At 39.3% G+C, this 25,779-nt stretch overlaps 1 protein-coding gene across 7 annotated transcripts in view; it reads left to right on the top strand.

Moving 5' to 3' along the window:
- The first annotated feature begins 378 nt into the window (after window positions 1-378).
- Ulk2 (unc-51 like autophagy activating kinase 2) overlaps window positions 379-25,779 on the top strand; it is a 77,640-nt gene continuing 52,239 nt past the window's right edge. For 2 of the 7 annotated variants that reach the window (XM_034505468.2, XM_076936683.1), the window contains exons 1-10: window positions 379-1,412; window positions 2,515-2,607; window positions 4,775-4,816; window positions 13,580-13,612; window positions 14,649-14,685; window positions 17,930-18,103; window positions 18,967-19,040; window positions 22,617-22,718; window positions 23,764-23,822; window positions 25,385-25,467. In XM_034505468.2, the coding sequence (XP_034361359.1) occupies window positions 1,323-1,412; window positions 2,515-2,607; window positions 4,775-4,816; window positions 13,580-13,612; window positions 14,649-14,685; window positions 17,930-18,103; window positions 18,967-19,040; window positions 22,617-22,718; window positions 23,764-23,822; window positions 25,385-25,467 (787 nt within the window). In that variant the 5' untranslated portion in view covers window positions 379-1,322. The other 5 variants (XM_076936680.1, XM_076936678.1, XM_076936679.1 and 2 more) reach the window with 5 other exon arrangements.

Below are 25,779 nucleotides of genomic sequence, written 5' to 3' on the forward strand. Positions count from 1 at the left end.
GAGAGAGAGAGAGAGAGAGAGAGAGAGAGAGAGAGAGAGAGAGAGAGAGAGAGGTTTCAGGGGCAGGCGATGAAATTGTGATGAGGTAATTAGACAACAACATCCCTAAAACCAAACACACACTTAGCTATGGGGTCATGTATACTGTTTACCGTGGTTTTGTAATATTTCCTTGAATAAAAGTTGACTATCATTTTTCATCTGAACAATCATAAAAGAGGGGGAAAAGCCTGAGACAAACTGGTAGTTCACTGGAGTGAAGAAGGTTCTCCTTAGAAAGGAGGTTCTGAACCTCCCTCAGAAGTCTAGAGACCTCCCCCAAAAGGCGCGTGTCCCAGTCAGACCCTATCCCTTCAGAAGGCTGTCTAGCAGCTTGCGGTTTGGATTTGAAAGGCAGCCCTTGCCCACCCGCAGAGGGCGCACCGTCTCTTGGTTCGCGCGTTCGAATCCCGCGCTCCCGCTCCCGCGTCTTGTGGGAAAAAAGAAAAAAAAGAAAGGCAGCCCTTGGAGTTTTTGTCTTCAGTGTCTGCATCGCCTCAGCGATTCCCGGAGCCGTCAAGATCCGCCCCTTTAAGGGCGGCTTCAGGTCAGGGCGTGGCGGGCTCCAGCTAGCCGCCGGCGCCGGCGCCGAGCCCGCTGCCGGTTCCTAAGCAGCCTTGGCCTCCCCTGCTCGCCAAATCGCTCCAGTGACTGCGAACTCGCCCGGTGCTTGGCGCCGCATCCCGGGGCGCGCACTCTTTTTCTCGGCGGAGGGAACAGGACTGGGGCGCATCGTCCTACAAGACGCGCTGACGTCGCACTGGGCCGGTAGTCGGCGCGGAGCGGCCAGCGCGGGCTCGTGCGTTGGGCACTCCCGCGAAGCAGGCAGGAGCCGCCACCGCGGCTGTTCGGGTTCCAGGGCGGCGGCCGCTACACAGCAGCGCGGCGGGCGCAACAAGCCGAGGCAGCCGCACCTGCTGGGATGGCGCGGCCCCGGCCCTGCACCGTTGTCGGGTGCGCGGTTAGCTCCGGGTACGCCCAGTGACGGTGGCGGTGCCCTCGGCCGGGCAGCGCCCAGGCCGCTTGGCCAAAGCCCCGCGGCCGACGGCGGCCCGGGCCATGAGGAGCGGCCCGGCCCAGGCCTCGCTGACCCCGACTCCGCGCGGCGGCCCGTCCCGTTTCCGCTCCGGCCTCTCGACATGAGTGTCCGTCCAGGCCCGGGGCCGTGGCTGCCCCCGTCCCGCCGCCCGCGGGCGCGCTTGGGCCCCTCGGGCCCGTGGTGCTGATCCCGGCTCTCCGCCACGCCTGCCCACCTGAGCGCTCTATGTCCCGGGGGCGCGGCCATGGAGGTGGTGGGCGACTTCGAGTACAGCAAGCGGGACCTCGTGGGACACGGGGCCTTCGCTGTGGTCTTCCGGGGGCGGCACCGCCAGGTGAGCGCCGCCCGTCCGCTGTCTGGTGCGAAGCCGGGGAGCCGTCGCCCCGGTCGTGGCCGCTGGGTTGGGCACCCCGGGCCGGCCTGCCTTTGTGCTTGCTGTCACTGTCGCAGGGTTTGTTTTGGAGGCCAGAGCCCCTAGACTGAGCTCCACCTACCGACGGGCACAGAGCCACTGATGTTCTTCCCTGACAGTGTGCTGGATAACCAAAGTGCGCCCGGGGACTTGCTGCCACTAGTCCCGAGGTGACTAGGACCCCAGTGCTTGCACAGTGTAAAATACTTGTCCGGGTTGCTGGTTGGTGGACCTTTGTACCTTCTCCCCTGCCCCGGGCTTTCAAGAGCTTGTCACCTTTACCGTGGATAATTGCACACCCAGCGGAAAACGGGCGCGTTTCCCATTAGTCTGAAGCTTTCTCAGATTAGGAGGTATTGTGTTCCTCTGTGTCTGGGGGTGCCCTGTAGTATCCCTCCCCTTTTTGAGTTAGACGAACTCTAAGTGGCAAAGATAGTTGGTCCCTAATCTGATAATACAACGTAGATGCAAGTTCAAGCCTCAAAAATGTTTTTCAAGCCACTGTTTGGCAAATAGGTCACACCAGGTTATAGAATCTAAAGAATTTGAAAAGGCACATTGGGACTGGAAATAATAATAATAGCAGCTTTGGTTGTTCTGTTTGTTTTGAGAGGGCCTATTTAAAAGGCACTGTCATCTATTTCTTATTCATTATGAAATAACTTAAAATTCAAGAAAAAAATTAAAGCAGTGTAATCCAGCCAGGATAACTTTTCATTGAACTCTTACTTCCTAAGTTTATTTCTCCATAACTCCTATGCCATTGTAAACTTTTTTTCAACTGATCCTATATGGTTTTTGAATTTACTACGTTTAATGACTGTGCTGTAGGATGTTGCTTTGTATTGTGTTGTTTATGAAATCATTTTTTAGTTTGAGATTTGAGGCCTTTGTCATATTTCTCCAGTATCATATAGACATTGATTTGCTAAAAAAAAAAAAAAAAAAGTATTTACACTTAATAAGCTTTTCTTGTTGTTTCTGTGTTATAATCTTCAGGCATAACACTGTTTTTCCTTTTTAGAAAACTGATTGGGAGGTGGCTATTAAAAGTATTAATAAAAAGAACTTGTCAAAGTCACAAATTCTGCTTGGAAAGGAAATAAAAATCTTAAAGGTATGCTATTTTAGAATGCTATCACATTCTGAGTGAAAAGTTACCCTGAGTTAAAAGAGCATGTTATAACATTCTTTGAAGTTTGGTAGTTGGATTAAAATTTGGTAATTTTTAGTTGCTGTTCATTTTTGCATGCTCTGTTTTTGTTTTTCTTTTGAATTATTGAGTATTCTGAAGCTATTTTCAAAGATTTTTTTGTTTACTTTGAGTCTTGCTATGTGACCTTGGTTGTCTTGAAACTCACTGTGTAGTCCAGGCTGGCCCCAAACTCAGAGATTTGCTAGCCTCTGCCTCTGGAGTGCTAGGAAAGATAGATTTATTTATTTATTTTGGTTTTTCAAGACCGGGTTTCTCTGCATAGCCTTGGCTGTCCTGGAATGAACTCTGTAGAACAGGCTGGCCTCAAACTCAAGAGATCTGCCTACCTTTGTCTCCTGAGTGCTGGGATCAAAGGTGTATGCTACCACCACTGAGCTGGAAAGGTTTACTTTTATGTATGTGTGGAGATACGCACATGAGCACAGTGTCCAGTGGCGGTTCTTGGCGCCCTGGAGCTGGGTGTGGTGCTAGGAGCCGAGCTGAGGTCTCTGCACGAGCGCCCAGTGCTTACAGCCATCGAGCCGTCTGTAGTTCCCTTTGAGGCTGTTTCTAAGAATACATGTTTGTGACTCTTAGCCAAACAGAGGGGTTCTAGGAAGACTGATTTTTAATTTCTAATGATTTCTTGTAGTTATTGTGCTGTTGTTTGAATGCCAGACAGATGTAGTTGGTACATTGTTCTTTTCTGTTGATGTCTTTATCATATACCTATACCCTTAAGTTCTTGGGAAGGAACAGGAGAACTTGATGTCCCTTCCCCCCCCCTTATAAATAGAAGAAAGTTTTATTTATTTATTTTGGTTTTTTGAGACAGGTTTTTTTGTGTGTGTGTGTAACTATCCTGGCTCTCCTGGAACTCTGCAGACTAGGCTGGCCTCGAACTCACAGAGATCTGCCTGCTTCCCTGCCTCTCTGCATCCAGAACGCTGAAATTAAAGGAATGTGCCACCCCCACCCAGCTGGAAGTCACTTTTTAATAGTTATTTATTTTGGATTTATTTATTTATTTATTTTATTGCTTTATGTGTATAAGTGTTTGTACCTACATGCCCAGGGAGACCAGAAGATATGTGTTGGGTCCCCTTGGACTGGAGTAACAGACAGTTGTGACCTGCCATGTTGGTCCTGTCAGTAGAACACAAGTCCTCTGTAAGAAAAACAAGTACCCTTAACTACTAAGCCAAATCGCTAGCTCCAGAAGAAAATTCATGTTTAGATGAGTTCACAGCCTGTAGCATCATCACGATGCTTTCAAGAGGAAAACAAAAGAGCCTGTGGTCAAAGAAACGTGGTAAACTTGGTTTATTGATTATTTGTACAGTTACAAACATCTGGCTCACTAAAGAAAGGGAAATTTTCTACTGGTTTTGTATACTTAACCCAGTGTTTCCCATACTGATTTGATCATGATAACATCAACTAACAAGTGCTTTCCTTGAAAGTATTCTGAAAGATTTTTAGTAAGAATTACAGTTCTTGGGATGGGAAGAACAGGGCACCAGTTAAGATCACAATAGTTCTTTGAGCTGTGAGTTATGTTTCAGGCAGAAAATGGTTTCTAAAGACAAATGTTGAAGTAGATAGTCTGTAGCCATATTAATTATGGCATTTGTTTGGCAAACAAGAATACTCATTAGAAATAGCTGCTTTTTCGGAGGCCCCTAGTTCAATTGCCAGCATCCACATGGCAGCTTACAGCTTTATGGGCATAGCTTTAGTTCCAGGAGCACTGACGCCCTCTTCTGGACTCTGCACCCACATGGTGCACAGATAGACAAACATGTAAGAACACCCTCCCCCTACACACACACACACACACACACACAGATAGACAAGGCAAAACATTTTTTAAAAAGAACCAGTGGTAAAAAACATATTTAGGTCTCAAGTAAAGTCTGATCAGACACATTTATTTTTGTTCTCTAATAGACTGACTTTTCTAAGCCATTAGTAAAGGTATCATATGCTACAGGTAGTATATTCGTGTATAGAAGTGAGTTTTATTTGCATAGTAGAATCTATTATCAGATTATATAATAATGTTTTAAATTCTTTATTTCCTTACCAGGAACTTCAGCATGAAAATATCGTAGCACTCTATGATGTTCAGGTACTTTATTTTGGATTTTCTTTTAAACTTAAAATTTTTTTAAAGTTTCTTTCATGTGACTTTAAGTGAATTTTAATGGAAATATAAAGCCTCTTTAATTCACATTGAAAAGACATACAATTTGAGTTGTATTAAAATGTTTTTATTTTTAATTTTTAAAATTGCATTTATTTGGACTGGAGAGAGATGGCTCAGTGCTTAGGAGCACTGATGACTCTTCCAAAGGACCCAGGTTTGATTCCCAGCACCCACAGGGAGGCTCCTAACTGTCTGTAACTCCAGTCCCAAGGGATCTAGTGCCCTCTTCTATCCTCCCTGGACACCAGTCATGCACATGGCACAAAATTGCAGGCAAAACACACACAAAAATGAATAAGTTTTTAAAATTGCATTTATTTATTTCATGTGTTTGTATGTATATATTGTATGTGTTAATGCATGCTGGAGTGTGTGTGTGTGTGTGTGTGTGTGTGTGTATGTGTATGAGAGAGAGAGAGAGAGAGAGGGAGAGAGAGAGAGAGAGAGAGAATATGCATGCTGTAGTGTATGTGTTAGAGTTAAAGGGTCCAGGAAATTGAAGTTAGGTCTTCAATCTTGGCCTCTACCCTACGAGCCATCTTGCTTGCTCCAAGAATTTTTTTTTAATTGCATATAGCCATAGGATAAGATAAATAGTATGTTGCATGAATAAATGTATTAACAATTGCAGATACACTGTAGGGTGGTATTGCTTTAGGGTTACTTGTAGTTTATATAAAATCTAACCTTTCTTTAATAAGTGTAAAGACTGTTGTGATCTACTTAAAAATTAGGTAAAAACTTTTTTTTCTTTATAAAAGCAGCATTTGTAAATCATAGAAGTTAATAAAATTAATGAAAACAAGGATGTTGTACACATTTACCGTGTGTGTGTGTGTGTGTGTGTGTGAGTGTGTGTGTGTTTATCCAAGTTTGTGTTTGTGTGATGATTAGCATGGTATATACTTGAACTGTGTTTTATTCAGATAGGGAATCTGGATTCTAAGGTCAGTTTTTTGTTTGCTTTTTGAGGCAGAGTCTAAAGTCATCTGAGGCAAACTTTGTAGTCAGAATCATTCTTGGAAATCTTCTCAGGAGATCTACTTTGGAGACAAGTAGAGCTTTCTGATGAAGTGGTTGGCTTGCATTTAGAGGCTATATGGTGCTTTCCGAACAGTCCTGGTTTACGTCCTGGAGCCTGCATGGCTAGTGTGTTGCATGTGAGCACAGGGACAGAGCAGCCTGCTGTTAAAATGCTGACTCCAGGGAAGACCAGTGCATAGAGTCTGCCTTTCTGTCTCCTGTCTTACTTTATCTGGACAGTTGAATTCCATTACAGTAAATGGATGATTAGATGATTCTGTTTTGTTTCTAGTTAAAAACTTTTCTGTCTGTTCTTTAAATTATTCAGGTTCATTCATTTTGCAAGTCTTTTGAGTGGTTGCCATGTGCTAGTTGTTATACTGTGTCTAGAATTAAAAGGATGGATACGATCTTGACCTTGCTGTCCTGAGCCTTAGTGGGATGATTCAGAGTGGACTGACACACATGCTCCTCTATCAGATCACATCAAGGATATTTAACTAAACCCATGTTATCAGAAGTTTATGTTTTTCCTTCTATAGAAATTAGAGTAATATATCCTTTCTAAAAATGTCTTTGACTTTTAGATTTGGAATGTCTAGCTCAAATAACATGAACAGTGTTACAGATTTTGATTATAGAATGTTACTGTTCTCCCCTACACCCCCCCCCAAAATCAGCAATATAAACTCCCATGCACAAAAAATACGAATATTAGCATGACTAGATATAATTCACCTCTTCATATGTGAAATGTAAAGCAGTATAGAAAGAAAGCAAAAAATTTCTCAAGTCAGATCACCATCCCTGACTGAATGTCCATTCTCCTTAGAGCTCGTTGTGTAGCTTGTATCCAGTGGATAGAGGGCACTGAGTGGTGCAGATTGGTGCCCAGTACAAAACCTGTTAAATGATATTGACTCCTCGTTTAGCATTCTTAGAGGATTAGAAAACCCTGACAACCAAGAACAGATTTGCTTGTACCTAGATGTTTTTTCTCAGAAAGGAAAAACATTTTTTAGAACAGGTTTTGATTGTGGAATGAGCTATTATTAGAAGAAATAGAAACAAAATCAAAGTTTTCAGTCTATGAATTCAAGGTGGCTTCATAAAAATGTTTTATTAACCCATTTTGTACTCCTAGAACTAAGGTATAAAATAAACTTAGGTATAGCCTTTGGCTGCCAGGTAAACAGTCTTGGCCTAATAGTTTAGGTTTGCTTCTCTGATTCTGTTTGTTCATGAAGGGGAATAGTATGTTTAGAGACTAATAAAATACTTTATATAAACAGGAGTGCCGCTTTTACTGACCTTCTTTTTTGGAGAGCTGTGTAAAGTTTATAAGTTTATACATGTGCTGTTTCTGTTTAAAATATTTTTAATATTTTTATTTATTTTGTATATAAGGGATGAGGTGTTGTAGTGGACCTATGGTGGTCAAAGAACAACTCAGGAGTTGGTTCACTTCTGTCACCATGTGGCTTTCAGGGATTGAGCTCAGGGGTCAGGCTCAGCGATGAGCACCTTTACCCACTGAGCCCTCTCACTGGCCTGCATATGTTTTTATAACTTGCACATTTTCCTTCCTTCATTCATCTGCTTACATTCTATCCTGTCCTTATCCCTTGCAGTGACATTCAAACATAGAATAAGTATATATGATCTGGCCTGGTCTTAAACTGACAACTTGTCACATTGTTGTAGTTTGCATGACACTTAATGGAAACATAATTCCCTGTAATTATGTTAAAGCCATCAACATTGTCAGAGTGACAAATTAGAAAAGAAATGACAGTTCTCAGATGTAAGCATTGTTTGGTGTATTTCTTTTAGAAATTTATAAATAAAACTGGTTAATCCTTAGTTTTTATACCTTTAACTGTGAGAAGTTTATTAACAGTTTTGTACAGAAATATAACGTGTGCCTATCAAGTGCCTTCCCTCCCCATCTCTCTGTATATCTCTGTCTGTCTCTCTGTCTCTGTCTCTCTCTCTACTCCAAGGTCTCTGACCAAGTCCTCATGAGAAAGGCAAGGCCAGTTCCCTAGGTAGCAAGCCCTGCCTGCTGTTTTTCCTCCCTGTGCTGAGATTACAAGTGTGTGATACGTCATTCTGGGCTTGAACCCTAATGCTTCTAAGGCTCACTTACTATGTTGCTCTGGAACTCGTTATATACACTAAGATGGTCTTGAAGCCACAAAGATTCAGCTGCCTCTGTCTCCCTATTGTTGGGACTAATGGCATGCATTACCATTGTCTGGTTAGGGGTCCTGTCTTTCTTGAAGTGTAACTAGTTGTTCAAAATATTTATCATGTTGTCCTCTGAGAAGGTTATTTTAAGCAGTAGGACACCACTCTACACACACACTTAACAAATCTCATCCAGAGAAAAATACCTGAAGTTAATAACAAAATTACTTCATAAATTGTTAGTAAATGGATCATCTTGTTATATTTGCCTTTTGTTATTTCTTCCCAGACTTTCCCATTGCTGCTTCTTGTGTGTTTATTGCTAATTTCGTTGTGATTAGTATTTCTTTTATCTATTTCATGTATATGAGTACACTGTACCTATCTTCAGACACACCAGAAGAGGGCTTCAGGTCCTGTTACAGATGGTTGTGAGCCACCATGTGGTTGCTGGAAATTGAACTCAGGGCCTCTGGAAGAGCAGTCAGTGTTCTTAACTGCTGAGCCATCTCACCAGCCCCATGATTAACGGGGGTGGGTTTTTTTTTTTTTTTTTTTTGAGTCAGTTAGTACAGATTATAATGGAGAGCAAAGAAGTGGTTTTCGCTTATGGTTTGGTGTGTAGTTCATAGTTGTAAGCATGTGAAAGGCTGTATGTGAAGAACTGGTGCAGAGGTTTGGAGGAAACAATATGAGGATATCAGGGTGGGGCTGGGGAAGACTCTCTGAAGAAATGATTTAATAGATGGGTGGGAAGGCTATGGCAGGAGGTGGTGAGAGAACAACACATAAGCATCCCAAGGAGTTCTCTTGTGAAGACCGCAGAAAGGAAGAATGGTTGAGCTGTTGGACTTGAGGATCAAGGAGAGGGCTTTCAAGGCATAAAAGAAAATGGGGACTGGTGGTGCTGGAGAGGTGGAAGGAGCCAGGCAGCCTGATCACTGCTCTTTAAAATTTTCATTGGACATATTTACTTCATGTGCATGCATGTTTTGTCTGCATGTATGTTTATGTACCACGCGCATGCCTGGTGATTCGTGGAGGTCAGAAAAGGGTGTCAGATAATCTGGAACTGGAGTTAAGGGATTGCTGTGATCCTCCAGAGGGTGTTGGGAGTTGAATTCCAGTCCACTGCAAGAATAAGTGCTCTTAAACACTGAGCTATCTCTCCAACCCATATCCTTACTTTAAGGACAGTTCATAAGCAGGAGAGTAAAGTTATATCTTTCTTTCAAACATAAATCTTGAGTAATCTGAGCCTGCTATAGGTAGAGTACCCTTACTCTCATAAATAATCAACTCTTGATAATTTTTAGCATAACAAGAACAAAATGCATTATTTAATAGATGGTGTAGGCAAAACTGAAAATACAAAGTTAAAAATCCCATTTACATTCTTTTTTTAAAAAAAATTGCCAGGTGAATTAAAGGCATTAAAAATTGCATAACAATAGCACCTAATACAGGAATCTCAGTTGTTGAAAACATGAAGCCATATTCTGCCACTTCAGGTGTGTTTTTGTGACTTTCTAAAAGAAGCTGAGAGAGTGATTGAAGAGGGAAAATCAGGACAGCACTTGGAAGGGATGATGGTAAGGGATGTCAGGGGATGTTACAGGTGTTGATCTGAACAGTGCACATTTGTTATAATTAATTGAATTGTGTAGTTAAATAAGATTGTTAATGTATGGAAAGTATATGTATTAAATTAAATGCAGAAGAGGGTGGTTGGCATTTATAGTTTGAAAAAATACTTATAATACAAAAGTAAATTTTTATTAAGCTACTCAGACTATGATTGGTTATTATAGTAGCCAGTAATAACCTAAAAGCCCTGAATGTAAGGAACTTAGATTAGAGTATTGTTTTTACAGCAAACTCATTTAAGATTTTGTCCATGTGAACACTATTACCCTTGGCACTATAATGGGCATGATTGTACCCTGTAGGATACTCTGAGATTGTCCAGTGCCAGGTAACCCCAAGGGAAATAACATGAAGGATTATAGGAATGACATTATTTTTCTTGTTTCCTGTGAGATAGTCTATAGAAGTTGCCTGCAGGTTGGAGAATGAATTAAGAAATGTAGCAGAGTCAGATGTATTGGTATACATCTTTAATTGAAACACTGGAGACAGAAGCAAGTGGATCTCTAGGAGTTTGAGACCACATAGTGAGATCCAAGACAGCCGTTGCTGTGTAGAGCCACCCTGTCTCCAGACAAACAAGTGTGACAGAGGAACCGGAAGACTGGGTTTTAGGAGCCACAAGTTTTTCTTTTGCTCTTTGTTAGTAAATTGGTTTCTGCTGCTTCTGTATCTTACTGTTTTCTCCATTTCTGGTCTGAGTTATGTAAATTCTGCTACAGAGAACCACTTGGTCCTGTTGTTCAACATGTAAAGAACTCACCCACTTTTTTAAAAAATTAAGTAATACACCCCTAATGTAAAAACAATTCAAACTGTCTAACAATATAAAGCAAAAAGAGATAGTGTGTTCTGGTATCATTTATGTTGAGAAGAAACCTCTGGTGTATTTTATATATAACTTTTTCTTTCTTATATTTATTTTGCTTTATGTGTATGTTTGCTTACATTGCATTGTATGTACACCACATGTGTGCCTGGTGGTGGTGGTCAGATAAGGTGTCAGATCGCTTGGAATTGGAGTTATAGGTGTTTGTGAACCTTCATGTGGTGCTGGGAACCAAACCTGGATCCTCTGCAAGAACAGCAAGTGCTCTTAACTACTGAGCTGTCTCTCCAGGCCCTGCTTTTTCCCTTTTACTACATATGTGCTTGTACACACACACTCAACATTGCTGAGAACATTTCATTTTTTTTCCTCAGGGTGTTCTGGAGATCCAGCCAAGGGCTTTGCATATACTAAGACAAACTACATCTCTAAGCTAACTTTCTTCTCTTCTTCCTCTTCCTCCTCTTCCTTCTCTTCCTCCTCTTCCTCCTCTCCCCCTCTCTCTTCCTCCTCTTCCTCTTCCTCTTCCTCCTCTCCCCTCTTCTTCCTCTTCTTCCTCCTCTTCTTTTTTTATTGGCTCTATATTGAAGCTATCTTTCCAAATCTTCATTAATTGTATATTATTTTCACCAAAACACTTCCCTTAGAGCCTCAAAGAAATGGAAAAGGAGTATAGTTTCTCCATCACATTGAAATAGGTCTTGCAAAGGCATTCTCTAAGATGTCTGGTTGTTGTAAATATACTCCTCCCAGCAGTGTTTAAAGGGTTCACTTGCTACTCATTCTTGCTGACATCTGGCAATTTTAGTTATTCTGGTGATTGTATTTAGTTAGGATTTTTAATTTTTATTTTTTGAGATGGAGGCTTATGTAGTCTAGACTGGCCACAGACTCATTGTGTAGCTCAGGACGACCTTGGACTTCTGATTTCCTGCCTCTACCTCTCAAGTACCAGAATTACAGGGTGCACAACTTTGCCTACTTTCTAGTTACAGGTTTTGTTTTGTTTGTTTGTTTTTTGCTTTTGGGTTTGGGTTTTTTTTGTTTTGTTTATTTTTTTTTAAAAGATTTACTTATTTTATGTGAGTACACTGTAGCTATCTTCAGACACACCAGAAGAGGGCATTGGATTCCATTACAGATGGTTGTGATCCACATTGTGGTTGCTGGGAATTGAACTCAGGACCTCTCTAAGAGCAGCTAGTACTCTTAATCACTGAGCCATCTCTCCAGCCATCTAGTTATGGTCTTAACCTTCTGGTTTGAATATGATTTGTAAGTTTAGTAACCATTTAAATATCTTTTTGAAATTTCCATGGAAGTTTCTTGCTTGCTTACACATTGGGTTGTCTTTTATTTATTGTTTGTTAGAAATCTTTTATTGTCATTACTTTTAGAATGTGTGTGTGTGTGTGTGTGTGTGTCCCCGTGTCTGTCCGTGTCCCACACAACTTAGGGGAACAGAAGAAGACATGGAGCTAGACTCAGGTGTTGTTAGCTATGGTTGTGCACTACCAGGCATGGATACTGGAAACTAGACTTATGTCTTCTGGTAGAGAAGAAAGCACTCGTGACTGCTGAAACATGTTTTCCAGCTCTGTAAATAATTTATCTTACCCTTTCACCTTCTTAATGTCTATTTGGTTAGTGTATGTGTGTGCGCATGTGTGCATGTGCATGTGTGTGAAGAGGCCTGAGAACCACCTGGAATATTATCATCGGGAATGTTGTCCACATCCTTTGAGACAGTTTCTATTGGAGCTCACAAATTAGGCCAGAGCCATTTGCAAGTGAGCTTGTATAGCAAGCTCCTTTACCCTCTGAGCCATTTGCTGACCTTAGAAAATTTATTTCCTCTACACTTGATTTTTCTTGCTTGCTAAGTGTTGTTTGTTTTCCACATCCTTCCTCATTTGTCAAGAGAGTGCTACTGCTGAGGAAGCCAGGCATGTGTTAAACGTTCCATGTCGGGATCTGTTGTTCAGTCTCATTCCTTAGCAAAGAAAAGATGGCATCACCATTTTTGGGAATGGCTATAGACCTTGGGATAAAAGAATTGAAGAATTGGGCATAATGTGTTTCCATTCCCCCTCCTGCACCCCACCCCCAATCTGCTTTTGGTTATTGGGTTTTTCTTTTTGAGATAAGAATTTCACTGTGTAGTTGTGGCTCTTCTGGAACTGGCTGTGTAGACCAGGCTGACCTGGAACTCAGAAGTCCACCTGCCCCTGCTGGGACTAAAGGTGTGTACCACCCCCACTACTAGCAACAGCAGGCTTTCTTTTCTTTCTTTTTCTTTTTTTCAATCTAGTTCTCTTGAGAAATAAGTGAAGCAAATTATTCTAAGTCACTGACTCTCTTATAGATATAACTTCACATTCAGGTCTAGCATTGCAGTGGGTGCCTCATGGTGATGGTGGCAGAACAGGCCTGTGGCAGCCCCTTTTGATACTGGGATTAAAAGGGTACGACTGAAAAGAGGCTGCTTGACTTCCTATCCTGAAGCACCAGCTTTTATTTCTGATCTGGGTGAACTTCAACTTAAATTTAGTAATGAGTTACTATGAAAGTAAACAAAAAGGGACCTATAAATGGACAGTCAAATCAAGGGAAGGAGTTTATTTTATTCTGTGGTGCTGGAGACTGAACATGGGGCTCATGTATGCATACCAGGCAAGTATTTTGTGAATGATATATACTCCCATGTCAGAGTGTCATCAAAATCTATTTTGGCTATACAGAGCCAACGCATAAAACACTGTTGAGAAGTTTAGAGCCAGAGGTATAGCACAGAGGGCTTGTATAGGGTCCCTAGCTGTGGGTTCCATTCCTGAAAGTGTATGAAGTAAAAAAAGACAAGACTCTTCTTGCCTGAAAATTTTAATTTTACTTTCTGATCAATTTTGTGAGTTTAGTTTAATAATGAACAAGTATATTTTTTTTAATTAACTAAATTTAGTGTTTAGTTTTTTATGATATGTATGTTTATTTTCTAGGAATTACCCAACTCTGTCTTTCTGGTGATGGAGGTAGGTATTCTACCAGTATTGAGAGTAAGTAATAATAAAGTTGATTGAATGATTTAGATTCTACTTCATAAAGAATATAAAATTTAAGTGTTTTAACTACACAATTAGAATACTTTAAAATTAGATTATATTTTATAAACAACTTCAACAGAACAGATTAAATTCATTTTGAATCAATGATCTTATTTTAATTACTTTTTCTTTTTTAAAGTTAAATTATATTTTATTGGATGGGCATTATGGTGCATACTTACAATCCCAGCAGAGGCAGAGACAGGTAGATCTCTGTGAGTTTGAGGCTAGCCTGGTCTATATAGCACGAGTTCTAGGACAGCTAGGGCTGTATAGTAGACACTTTTTTTTTTTGTAAAAATAAATAAATAAATAAAAGAATACAATACATCTTATTTACTTATTGTATGTGTGTGGGAAGGATGGGCACTGACTTGGACTTTCTTTAGTTTACTTGGTTTTGGTTTTAGTTTTTCTTTTTTCTTTTTTTTTCTTTTCTTTCCTTTTCTTTTTTCTTTTCTTTTCTTTTCTTTTTTTTAGACAGGGTTTCTCTGTGTAGTTTTGGCTGTCCTGGAACTCACTCTGTAGACCAGGCTGGCCTCAAACTCAGAAATCCGCCTACCTCGGTTTTAGTTTTTCAAGACAGGGTTTCTCTGTGTAGCCCTGGCTGTCCTGGAACTCACTCCGTAGACCAGGCTGGCCTTGAACTTAGAAATCCCAAGTGCTGGGGTTAAAGGCGTGCGCCACCACTGCCCGGCTTTTTTTTTTAAATATAAAGTGTTTTTGTTGTGTTTTGTTTTGTTTTGTTTTGTTGAGACAGGTCTCACTGTGTATCTTAGCTGTCCTGGAACTCAGTTTGTAGCCCAGGCTGTCCTTGAACTAACAGAGATCTGTTTACCTTTGCCTCTCAAGTACTGGGATTAAAGAAGTATTCTCCCTTATCAGGCTATGAACTACTTGATTTTAATCACAATAACTGTATCTTTTGAAGTTAATTACCTTTTTTTTTTTTTTAACTTATCAGTATTGCAATGGTGGAGACCTGGCAGATTATTTGCAAGGTAATTTTATTGCTACACTTCCGTGTGTGTGTGTGTGTGTGTGTGTGTGTGTGTGTGTGTGTGTGTGTGTGCTCGCGCTGTGTGCACAAGTATACCATGGCATACATGTGGTCAGAGGGAAATTTGTAGGCGTACACTCTCCCCTTCTACCATGTGGGTCTCAGAATGGAAGTCAAGTTGTCAGGTTTGGTGGCAAACACTTTTTTACCTGTTGAACCATCTAACTAACCCCACAAGGTAAATTTATGTGTATTTATCAATGTTCAGTAAGAGAAGTATGAATGTTCAGTAAGAGAAGTATGCTTAATTCTGAGAGGCATTTCTAAAATGCTGCCTCTGTGTCCCAGACTTGTGTAGAAACATTCAATAAATATTGTATAACTTGTAGTTCTTTTGCTGACCAACTGGTTTTAATTTTCCACACTCACACAAATATTAACCTTTTTTTCTCTGACATTGAGGAAGAGGTTTAGAAGAGGGGCTTTGCCCCAGGAGGGAAGAAACCAAATAATTTATTTTCTTCAAAAAGCACACCTGACTTACCATCACTGAGCCATTAGTTCCTTTCATTACTTTACAAATAAAAGCTGGGTAGTGGTGGCAGTGGGTGCAGGTCTTTAATCCCAGCACTTGGGAGGCAGAGGCAGGCCAATCTACAGAGTGAGGTCTTGGACAGCCAGGACAACACAGAGAAACCTTGTCTCAAAACAGCAATGACAAAAACAACATACACACACACACACCCATGAAGTAGAAGGGGAAGCTGGAAGAGGAAGGAAGTGGGAAGGAAATGAGGGGTGATACAATCTAAATCATTATGTACATATACAATGTTACATCAGAAAATAAGACTATAGAGCAGCAGGTCTCAACCCTTTGGGGTTCTGTCTTAGGGTTTTTATTGCTTCCATGAAAGACCAAGACCAAAATTCAAGTTGGGAAGGAAAGGATTTATTCAGCTTACACTTTCACAATAGCTGTCTATCACCTAGGGAAATCAGGACAGAAACTCAGTCAGAATAGGAACCTGGAGATAGGAGGTGATGCAGAGGCTGTGGAGGGTGATACTTCCTGGATTGCTCAGCCTGCTTCTTTATAGAGCCCAGCTATTCCCCAGGTTTCTGTTTTTTGTCTTGGCTGACCTGGAACTCACTGTGTAGATCAGCCTAGCCCTAAAGTACAGAGATCCACCCACCTCTGCCTCCAGAGTGCTGGGATCAGTTTTTGTTGTTGTTGTTTTTTTTTTAAAAGAGTTTCATGTATCATAGGCTGTCCTGAACTTAGTATTAGATGAGACTGGGCTTGAACTCCTGACCCTCATGCTTCTGTTTCCCAAGTGCTAAGATTGTAGGTATCTACAACTGGCTAAAGATTTCAAATTCACATTGGTTTTGAGACAGAGTATCATTGTATTTCTATACCAGGATGATCTTGAAGTCACAGAGATCTACCTGTCTCTGCCTCTGCCTCCTGAGTGTTGGAATCAGAGGCATGTGACACCATACCAGGTACTACTTGAAGTTCTTAAGTGTTCACGATATAGAAGATTTTATACTACTTGGAAATTTTTTACAGTCTGGTATGGTGGTGTACGCCTTTTATTCAAGGATTGGGAGGCAAAGGCAAGTGGATTTATGAGTTTTGACTGGGACAGATTGGAATTACATAGTGAATACCAGGTCAGCCAGGGCTGTGTGGAGAGAACCTGTCTCAAAAAAAAAAAAAAAAAAAGTGTGTATCAGAAAACAGAATCCCAGAGGACATAATAAGAACAACCCTCATAGGAAAATAATTTGGTAATTTTCAAGTCACGAAGTTGACTTTATTATATCTTATGGACATAATTATCTTGTTTTATTTTTGTTTCTTTGTTTTGTCTTTGTTTGTTTGAGGCAGGGTTTCTCTGTGTAGCCCTGGCTGTCCTGGAACTCACTCCGTATATGAAGCTGGCCTCAAACTCAGAGATCCATGTGCTTCTGTCTCCTGAGTGCTGGGAATAAAGGTGTGTGGCACCATGGCTGGTCCTTAAAAATATCATATCAACAAGTTATTAAAGTGTCACTTGACATGATATCAAAATGATTTTAAAACAATTATATTTCACTTGTCCACGTGTTAATGTTATTTTACCATTCTTGTTACACATGAAAAAGTTATAGAATGTATTCTAAGAATTACATGGACAGAAATATGCTCACAGGATTTAAAGATTTAATATGTTTATGTGAATGTGTGGCACATACAGCTGTTGTGGGCCAAAAGAGAACATTGGATCCTTGGGACTGTAGGGGTAGCTTTTAGTCACATGATGTGGGTGCTGGGAACTAAACCTGGTACTGGAAGCACTCTCAACTGCAAGCCATTTCTCCAACTCATCATGAAGGATTTAAATCTTTTATGCAGAGTCAAGAGATTGCATTGTGGCAGATTTATTACTATAGAAAATTTATATTTGCATACCTCAGTAAATTTGGTTGTATATCGTATGGTAGGCCTTTTGAAGTTTCCACTATTATGCACACTGCTATGTATTATCATAACTACTTTATAAAGCTGTTCTCATCAAACTTCTACCAAAGTCACACATGGGGCAAAGGCTGGGATTTTAATTGCCCAACTGCCACACCATGCTATGAGCCTGTAGCCTCTCTGTGTGCTGTGATAGTCACTGAATGATTACAAGAGTGGAAACTCGACTTCTTAAAGATGTCTTTCCTTCTGAGAGATCCTATGTGGGGCAGGAGGACTGTAGCCATGAGAGTTAAGGGGAAAGTGACACTACTACATAGAAATCCCTATAGTGCAGTGGCCAGAGGTTCCACACGGGTTTCACTGGTCTGTAGTGTGCTCGTGAACTACTTGGTGTGAAGCTTGAACATTTTTCCTAGGTATGACCAGTGTCAAACGGAACTTATATTTTGATCTGTAAAGGGGATTTGCATTTGTTGACCATCTCTTGTGTTCAGAGATGTACCATAGGAACCTTGACTGGTGAAAACAGAAAAGAAAAAAAGGAAAAGATATCAACAATCAAATTACAAATCAGTTCTCTTTAACAGATCAGTTTTTTTTTTGAGAAATTTGTTCTTTTTAGATTTTGCTTGTTAAATTAACAAAAGGAATACATGCAAATTCCAGGTTCTTATTTATTCTGTACTCTCCTTAACAGCTGAATTATCTTAATGGAATGAAAGGTATTTGATTTTTGTCTCTTTAATTATTCATGTGATTCCTTTTCTACCAGCTAAAGGAACTCTGAGTGAAGATACTATCAGAGTGTTTCTTCATCAGATTGCAGCAGCCATGCGAATCCTGCACAGCAAAGGAATAATCCACAGGGATCTCAAACCACAGAATATCTTGTTATCTTATGCCAATCGAAGGAAGTCAAATGTCAGTGGTATTCGTATCAAAATAGGTAAATAACTATGATTTGCTTCATGGAAAGGACAGTTTTGAGACAGTACTTTTACATCATTTTAGTTCAGATTTGTTAGACTAATGAATTTTATTAATGGGATTTTGAAATTGTTACAGGGTTTGTTGAGATCTGTTTAGATATATGACTTTTTTTTTAAAGATTTATTTATTTATTTTATGTATTATGAGTACACTGTTTTATGAGTTTTGTGTGTTATGAGACACACCAGAAGAGGGCATCAGATCCCTTTAAAAATGGTTGTGAGCCACCATGTGATTGCTGGGAATTCAACTCAGGAAGAACAATCAGTGCTCTTAACCACTGAGCCATCTCTCCAGTCTGTGACTCTTTTACTTAAGTCTAATAAGGGCCAAATGCAAAACCTGCTTCTCTGTATAGGGGAACTGATGTAGTATGCTTACAGGCAGCAGGTTATGATCCTGACCCTACAGTTCTGATTCTGACATAGATGTCCAAAGGAACTCACTCAGCCTTTGCCGCTGCTTTTAGTGCTCTGATAGTGTATGAAGAAGCTATTAGAAAAGAGAATTCAAATTCTAAATGTGATATAGATGCTTAATGAGAGCTATGTTAATTTATAATTTATTATAAGTAGCATTTCCACTTGCAAAGATTGAGGCTCCTTGGTTAAAAGCCAGTAGACTTACATAGTTGACTGTTGCTATTATTTTTAACTTCTTTAACTTGAGATAACTACTTGTTTTCTTTTGGTGGATAGACATTTTCAGTAAGCACATTCTTTTCATAGTTCTTTTGTGCCTTCTGTGTCTTACAGAATAATATATGTAAAGTATGAACCAACTGTCATTTGTTTTTTTTTTTTTAACTTTGTGAAACAGCTGATTTTGGTTTTGCACGTTACCTACATAGTAACACAATGGCAGCAACACTGTGTGGATCCCCAATGTACATGGTAAGTGAGAAGAACTTCTGCATCTGATCTCAACAGTGATTTATATTTTGTTAATTATGTTAGCAATAATGAGATCACACAGACATATTGGTTGGTGGACTTAAAAGTTGTTCCACATTTGTTTTGGGGTTTTGAATCTTTTTAAATTTTATTATCTTATGTGGATGAGTTTTTTGCTGGCACAGAGGGTATCAGATCCTCTAGAACTGGAGTTTTAGACAGTTGTAAGCCATGTGGGTACTGGGAATTGAACCTGGTTACTTTGGAAGAGCAGCTAGCACTCTTAACTATTGATCTATCTCTCGAGCCCCCTGTTTTGTTTTGTTTGTTTATACTTATATACTTATTTATTTATTTAGAAACTGGGGCTCACTGTGTAGCCTTGGATGACCTAGAACCCCTTTTGTAGACCAGGCTGCTCTCAAACTTCCAGAGATTCAACCTATCTCTTCCCTTTAAGTGCTGAGAGTAAAGGTGTGTGCCACCATGCCTGGCTCTGTTTTTTACTTTTTATTTTTAAAGCTTAACTATTATAGAAATTCCTATGTATTAGTCATGTTGTTGTTGTTGTTGTGATAAAATATGGTGACCCAAAGCAGCTTATAGAAGGAAGAGTTTATTTTAGCTTATGGTTCCAAAGGGAAGCCCATAATGGCAAGACAAACATGGCAGCTGGCAGCTGGCAGCTGGAGCAGGAAGCTGGCTGATCACACTATGTCCATAAACAGGATGCCAGGAAGTTAGCAGGGAGGAGAAAGAGAAGAAGAGAGAACAGGAAGTGGGGTGAACTATTATCCCTCAGAACTCACCTCCAGTGACACACTTCCTCCAGCAGTGCTCCACACTGTGAAAGTGCAGTGACACACCTCCTCAGGCAGTGCTTCACACTGTGAAAGTTCCACAGTCTCCTAGATAACACCATCATCTGGGCAGCCTGAACCTGTGGGACACATTTTTCAGTGAAACCACAAAAGACTGTTAGATTCAACTGAAAATAAAATTTCAAATAATACTGTCATAGTATACTTAAATGTGCAGTAATTAAGAATACTTATAAAAGCCAGGAAGTGGTGGCACATGCCTTTAATCCCACCACTTGGGAGGCAGAGGCAGGTGGATTTCTGAGTTCGAGGCCAGCCTGATCTACAGAGTGAGTTCCAGGACAGCCAGGGCTACACAGAGAAACCCTGTCTCAAAAAACAAAAACAAAAACAAAAAACTTGTAAAAGCTAGCTGATGGTGGCTCTTGCCTTTAATCTCAGCACTTGGAAGTCAGAGTCAGATCTCTTGAGTTTGAGGCCAGCCTGGTCTACAAAGTAAGTTCCAGGAGAGCCAGATCTACACAGACAGATCCTATCTCAAAAAAACAAAACAACAGCAACAAAAAGGAATAATTGCACATGCTTTTTGGGGTACCTCTTTTTTCATAAGATAGGTTTATCTTTTACATGACGTCTGTCTTAACAAGTTTCATATATTGTAGAAGTTATTTTTTTAGCTCCACACTTAATGCTGAAAAATAATCTTAGTATTTATCCTTTGATAATGTATAGTAGGTTATGAAACTTGTGAACTAATTTGAAGTATTAAGCTTAGAAATAATTATGGAGCTGCAGAATTACATGAAATAAATAAGACTATCAGGAAAAAGAGGCGGGTGGATCTTTGAGTTTGAGGCCAGCATGATTTACATAGCAAGTTCCATTTTAGCCCAGATTACACAGTGACACAGTGAGACCCTGTCTCAAAACAAAACAAAATTCTTATTTCAGTTCTAAGTTTGTACCCTCTAATGTAAAATTAACTTTGAGTATTGGCAGATGTCTGCAATCTCAGCGTGCAAGAGGTTGTGATAGTATGACTGTGAATTCCTGGTCAGCCTAGACTGATTAGCAAAACCCAGTCTCATAAAGTCAAAGCATTTAGAGCCTGCTCTGAGGTCAAGAGAACTAGTAATGAAAGTCTTGTGGTTTTTTTTTTTTTTTTTTTTTTTTAATGAGATTTACTTTTTAAATCACAATTTTATTCTTTATATAATAAACTCAACACTTTAATAGAATTGCAAAATTTGTTAAGTTTGAAATTAGGTCAAGATCTGGGCTTGGTGGCCTATGCCTATAATCCCAACAATTAGGAAGTGGAGGCAGGAGGATCAGAAAGTAAGGCCAGTCTGTGCTGTGTATAAGCAAGACTATGTCTCAAAAAAGAAAAAAAAAAAAACTAGTTTAACCTTGATCAGAGTATTTTGGCTGATTATTTAAAAAAGGTTGATTATCTGGGAGTAGAGCTCAATGGTGCAGGCCTTGGTCCAGTGACCTGAACTGTGAAAAGGGTAAAAAGGTTCAACTGAAAGATTTAGTAGGGGGTGGGAGAGAGAGAGAAGGGGGGGGGGAAAGAGAAAGTATGTGAGCACACACTAGTGCACACGTGTGCAGCAATTAAGAGCACTCACTGTTCTTGTAGAGGACTAGATTCGATTCCCAGAACCCATGTGTGATATCTGACCATCTATAACTGCAGTTCCGGGGGAACAGATATCCTTTTCTGGCCTCTGAGGGCACTGCACATATGTATCACATAAACACGTACAGGCAAAACTAAACATCCACAAACATAAAATAAAATGGAAAAAAATCTTTAAATCTACTAGGAACAAGTGTTATGTATGGAAAGTAGTTTCACATTAAAGTGTAGTTTACCTTTTTAGCGTTTGTTTGGTTGATTTTTTTTAGAGATGTAAGTTTTATTTTGAGACAGGGTCTCTTTATGTAGCCTTGTCTGGCCTAAAGTTTGCTTTGTATACCAGACTGGTCTTGAATTCATAGAGATCTGCCTCCTGAGTGCTAGGAGTAAAGGCAAGCTCCACTGCTGCGATGGTGTGGTCTTCAAAAAAATAACAAAACAAAAAAAGCCCCAATACTTAATGATACTGACAAACCAGTTAAAACAAAATGCATTATTATTATTATTATTATTATTATTATTATTATTATTATTATTAATCAGTGTCTCTCAAGTTTGTGAACCCTCAGCCTCCCAAGTGCTAGAATTACAAACATGTGCCTCTACACCTGACTGCTTTCGCTTTAAACATAGTTTTTCTTATTGTGCTTTGTATTGTAGTTTTTTTATCTTTACAAAAGTTTTTAATTACAAAAAATATAGGAGATAATGTAATGTGTATCTACCAACTATATTTAACAAAACATTTTTCTGTTTTTGCCCTGATCTCTTTTAAGAAAAAATATTAGGGCAATCCAAGTCTTTTTCATACCTTGCCCTGATCCTATTATATTGTCATTTCTCACCTTAAGGGTGACCTGTGATTGATATATATTTTCCTTATTACTAAAATACTCTTACTATATTTGGTATCCATTATAATATAGAGACATTTGTTTCTTCTTTTCATGCAACATTGTAATATAATTTTAAGTTCATGGCAGTGTCATTTTATAAGGATATGTCACAGTATGTTAACATTTTTATTTAGTATGATCAGATCATTATCAGTGAGTGTATGCACATTAAGGCTGTAACTAACATAGGTCATGTCTCTTGAATTTTTGTGAACAGGCTCCTGAGGTCATTATGTCTCAACATTATGATGCTAAGGCAGATTTATGGAGCATAGGAACAGTGATCTATCAATGCCTGGTTGGAAAACCACCTTTTCAGGTAGCCTGACTTTTTCTTATGTCCTTGTTTCTAGCATCTTCAAATTTTGCAGCTGCCTTTGATTTATAAAATAAGGAATATTTTGAAAGCAGTAGGTTTTAGGCTCCTCTGTAACTTTATTGATTTTGCTACAGTTAATGCTGTGGGGAGCCAAGGTGTTTGCTTTTCCTTTCTTTCTGCTTGCCCTTTATTGTAAGACTGGCATGACATCTGTTCGATGTTTTCCAGGATAGTGGAGTAGAGTCAGGGCTAGTAGCTTTTGTTGAATGGTAACCAAAGCTCTTTCTGCTAGCCTGGTTTGGGGGTTGTGGAATCCAGATGAGTTGGGGGCACAGAAACCTTGTCTCCAACTCTCCATTCCTGGCACTCTGTGGGTCAGAGGGGGATATTGAAATTCTGTCTGTCTTCCTCATCTCCTTTTCCTATTAAGAGGCTGGCCTTCAGAGGATATGCCAGTATCCCAAGTTCATAATGTCAACTGTAATTTTTCATTTTATTAATTTTTAACCTGAAAATTATAACTGAGTGAAATTATTTGCCCAGCATGGTATAAAAAGAAATCAGTAATGCAGTCAAGTTACTTTCTTTGCATTTCCAGTGTGGTTTGTATGTAGAGGCAGATTTACTAATCCCAGCCACTCTTCCTATAACAGTGCTGCTGTTATGGAGAGACAATATTGGCAATAGACTTGTTTTCTTTCTTTAGTCCCTTGAAAGTCATAAGGTAAATCACACCTAGATTATGCACAATAATAATGTCCTTACTGGGAAGGTAACTTCCAGAATAGCAGCTTCTCTGTTTTAGGCTCCTTTAAATGCTTAGCATCAGAAAAGTTATCTTGTATCAAGATACTCAGAATTTGCATGCTATCTCAGAGGTTTTATAAGTCTTACGTGACCAGCAGTCCATTTGTAAGCAGTCCATGGCACTCAGCATCAGCACCCACGTACATCCCACAGTAGGAACGTGAGTGTTCGTTAATCATGGATTTGGAAGTTTTGCTCCTCTCTGTTTAGAAAGTTAACTTTTGTTTTTCTTGAATAGGCTAATAGTCCTCAAGACCTAAGGATGTTTTATGAAAAAAACAGGAGCTTAATGCCTAGGTATGTGATTAGATTTTACTTAAATTACACTAGGTTTTACTTTTTTTTTAATTTAATTGTTTATTATCTTTAGATAAGAGTCTTACTCTGTAACCTTTTTGGACTCAAGCCCACAATCCTCCTACTTTACCTTTAAGTGAAGTTACAGGGATATAACAATTACTCCTGTCTTCTCTGGGTTTACTATTTGTAGATGCAGTGTTTGGTTTTTTTAATTTTAATGCTATGTTTTATGCATTTCTCTTAATGAGTCTTTCTATTTATAGTAATGTTGTAATAGGGAATTAGAAAGATGCTAACACCATAAATACCTAGGTAGTACTGTATCATGTTATTTATTTTTAAAATGTAAATTTAAGAGAAGACATCACAGAACTTAGACATATTACTTGTGGAGGCAATCAGACAGAGGTTCATAGAGCAGAAGGTAAATTTCTACCTAGACTGTGGACATTCTGTAGCAATAATAAGAGTTATTGTGTATTTTTCCAAATGTTCTTTGTGGGAACTCTTTATACATGCTTGAGAGAGGGGAAGGGAGGGAGGGAGGGAGGGAGAGAGAGAGAATACAGTTTAAGATAAATTATATGTTGAGTTGTATTTTCTTTCTTTTCTTTTTAGATTGGCTCTTGCTGGGTAGCTCAGGCTTTCAGGGTGACCTCAATTCAGCTTCCTAAATGCCAAAATTACAGACATGTATCACCATTCCTGGCTTTTAAAAAAATTCTATATTTTAAATGTTCAACAGTGTGTTAATGTGTTTATTCTTTTTGGCAGCTACATAAAGTCTTATAAAACTAGCTATTCTGTTTTATCTAATCATATTCCTGTTCTCATTTTTTGCTTACTACAAGCAGATTTATGAAAGTGTGTGTGTGATCATACCCCACTGTGCTTTTTTTTTTTTTTTTTTTTTTAGAATTTTGCTGGAAATATAATTGTTGGATTGACAGACAGGTGTAGTTTTTTTTTCCTGTTTAATGCCAAAGTCTAAAGAGACTACCTTTCCTCATAAAGAAAAGAAGACCAATTAACTTTTTAATTTATATTTTTCTATTCCTCAATGAGGTTGGCTCATGTTTATTTGCCCTAATATCTTTTTCTAGTTTGTAGTTCATAGCATGTATATTCTTGTTCCTCATTTTTCAGTTGCTTTTCTACTTTAATACTGGCTTTTAGAAATTATTCCATGTCAGCTGCATTTATAATTAAGCTTTGCCCATTTCTAGACAGGACTGGAGGAGGTTTATTCTTGAGGGAGTTTTATACCAGCTGTTAATACAAGCTGTGTTAAAGTTCAGGCTCTGTATTGTAGCAGATCCTCATAAACAGCAGTGTTCAGTACACGCAGGGCTCTGTTCATGTGCTGTGCTGGTAATTATCAAAAGGTAGTGTAGCACCTTTCTTTCCCTCACTAGAAGGCATGAGGCTTTATCAGGTCTTCATGTTATAGATGGAATATTTGTGAAAGTGTATATAACATTTTTATTTATCAGAATGAAGACAAAAGTAATGTAGTTAAATACATATAAACTCACTACTTACATTGTCTTTTACTTCAGCATTCCCAGAGAAACATCACCATACCTGGCTAATCTCCTTTTGGGTTTGCTTCAGAGAAATCAAAAGGATAGAATGGACTTTGGTAAGTAATAATGCCAAGCTTTACATATCTTCTAATTTTATAATTGCTGAAAAGATTATATAGATTGCTTTTCATTTATCTATTTTGCTTTTGTTTTGTTTTGTTAAATTTTGTTTTATGGGACAGTATTTCTCTGTGTAGCCCTGGCTGTTCCTGGAACCCCTCTGTAGTCCAGGCTGGCAATGAACTCATAGAGATCCACCTGCGTCTGCCTTATGAGTGCTGGGATTAAGGCATGTACCACCATCACCCAGTTTGTTTCTTTTTCTTTCATTATTTTAATAAACATTTATCAAGTACTTACTATGTTTC

Source organism: Arvicanthis niloticus, chromosome 6 (assembly GCF_011762505.2).
Source record: "Arvicanthis niloticus isolate mArvNil1 chromosome 6, mArvNil1.pat.X, whole genome shotgun sequence".
Taxonomy (NCBI): domain Eukaryota; kingdom Metazoa; phylum Chordata; class Mammalia; order Rodentia; family Muridae; genus Arvicanthis; species Arvicanthis niloticus.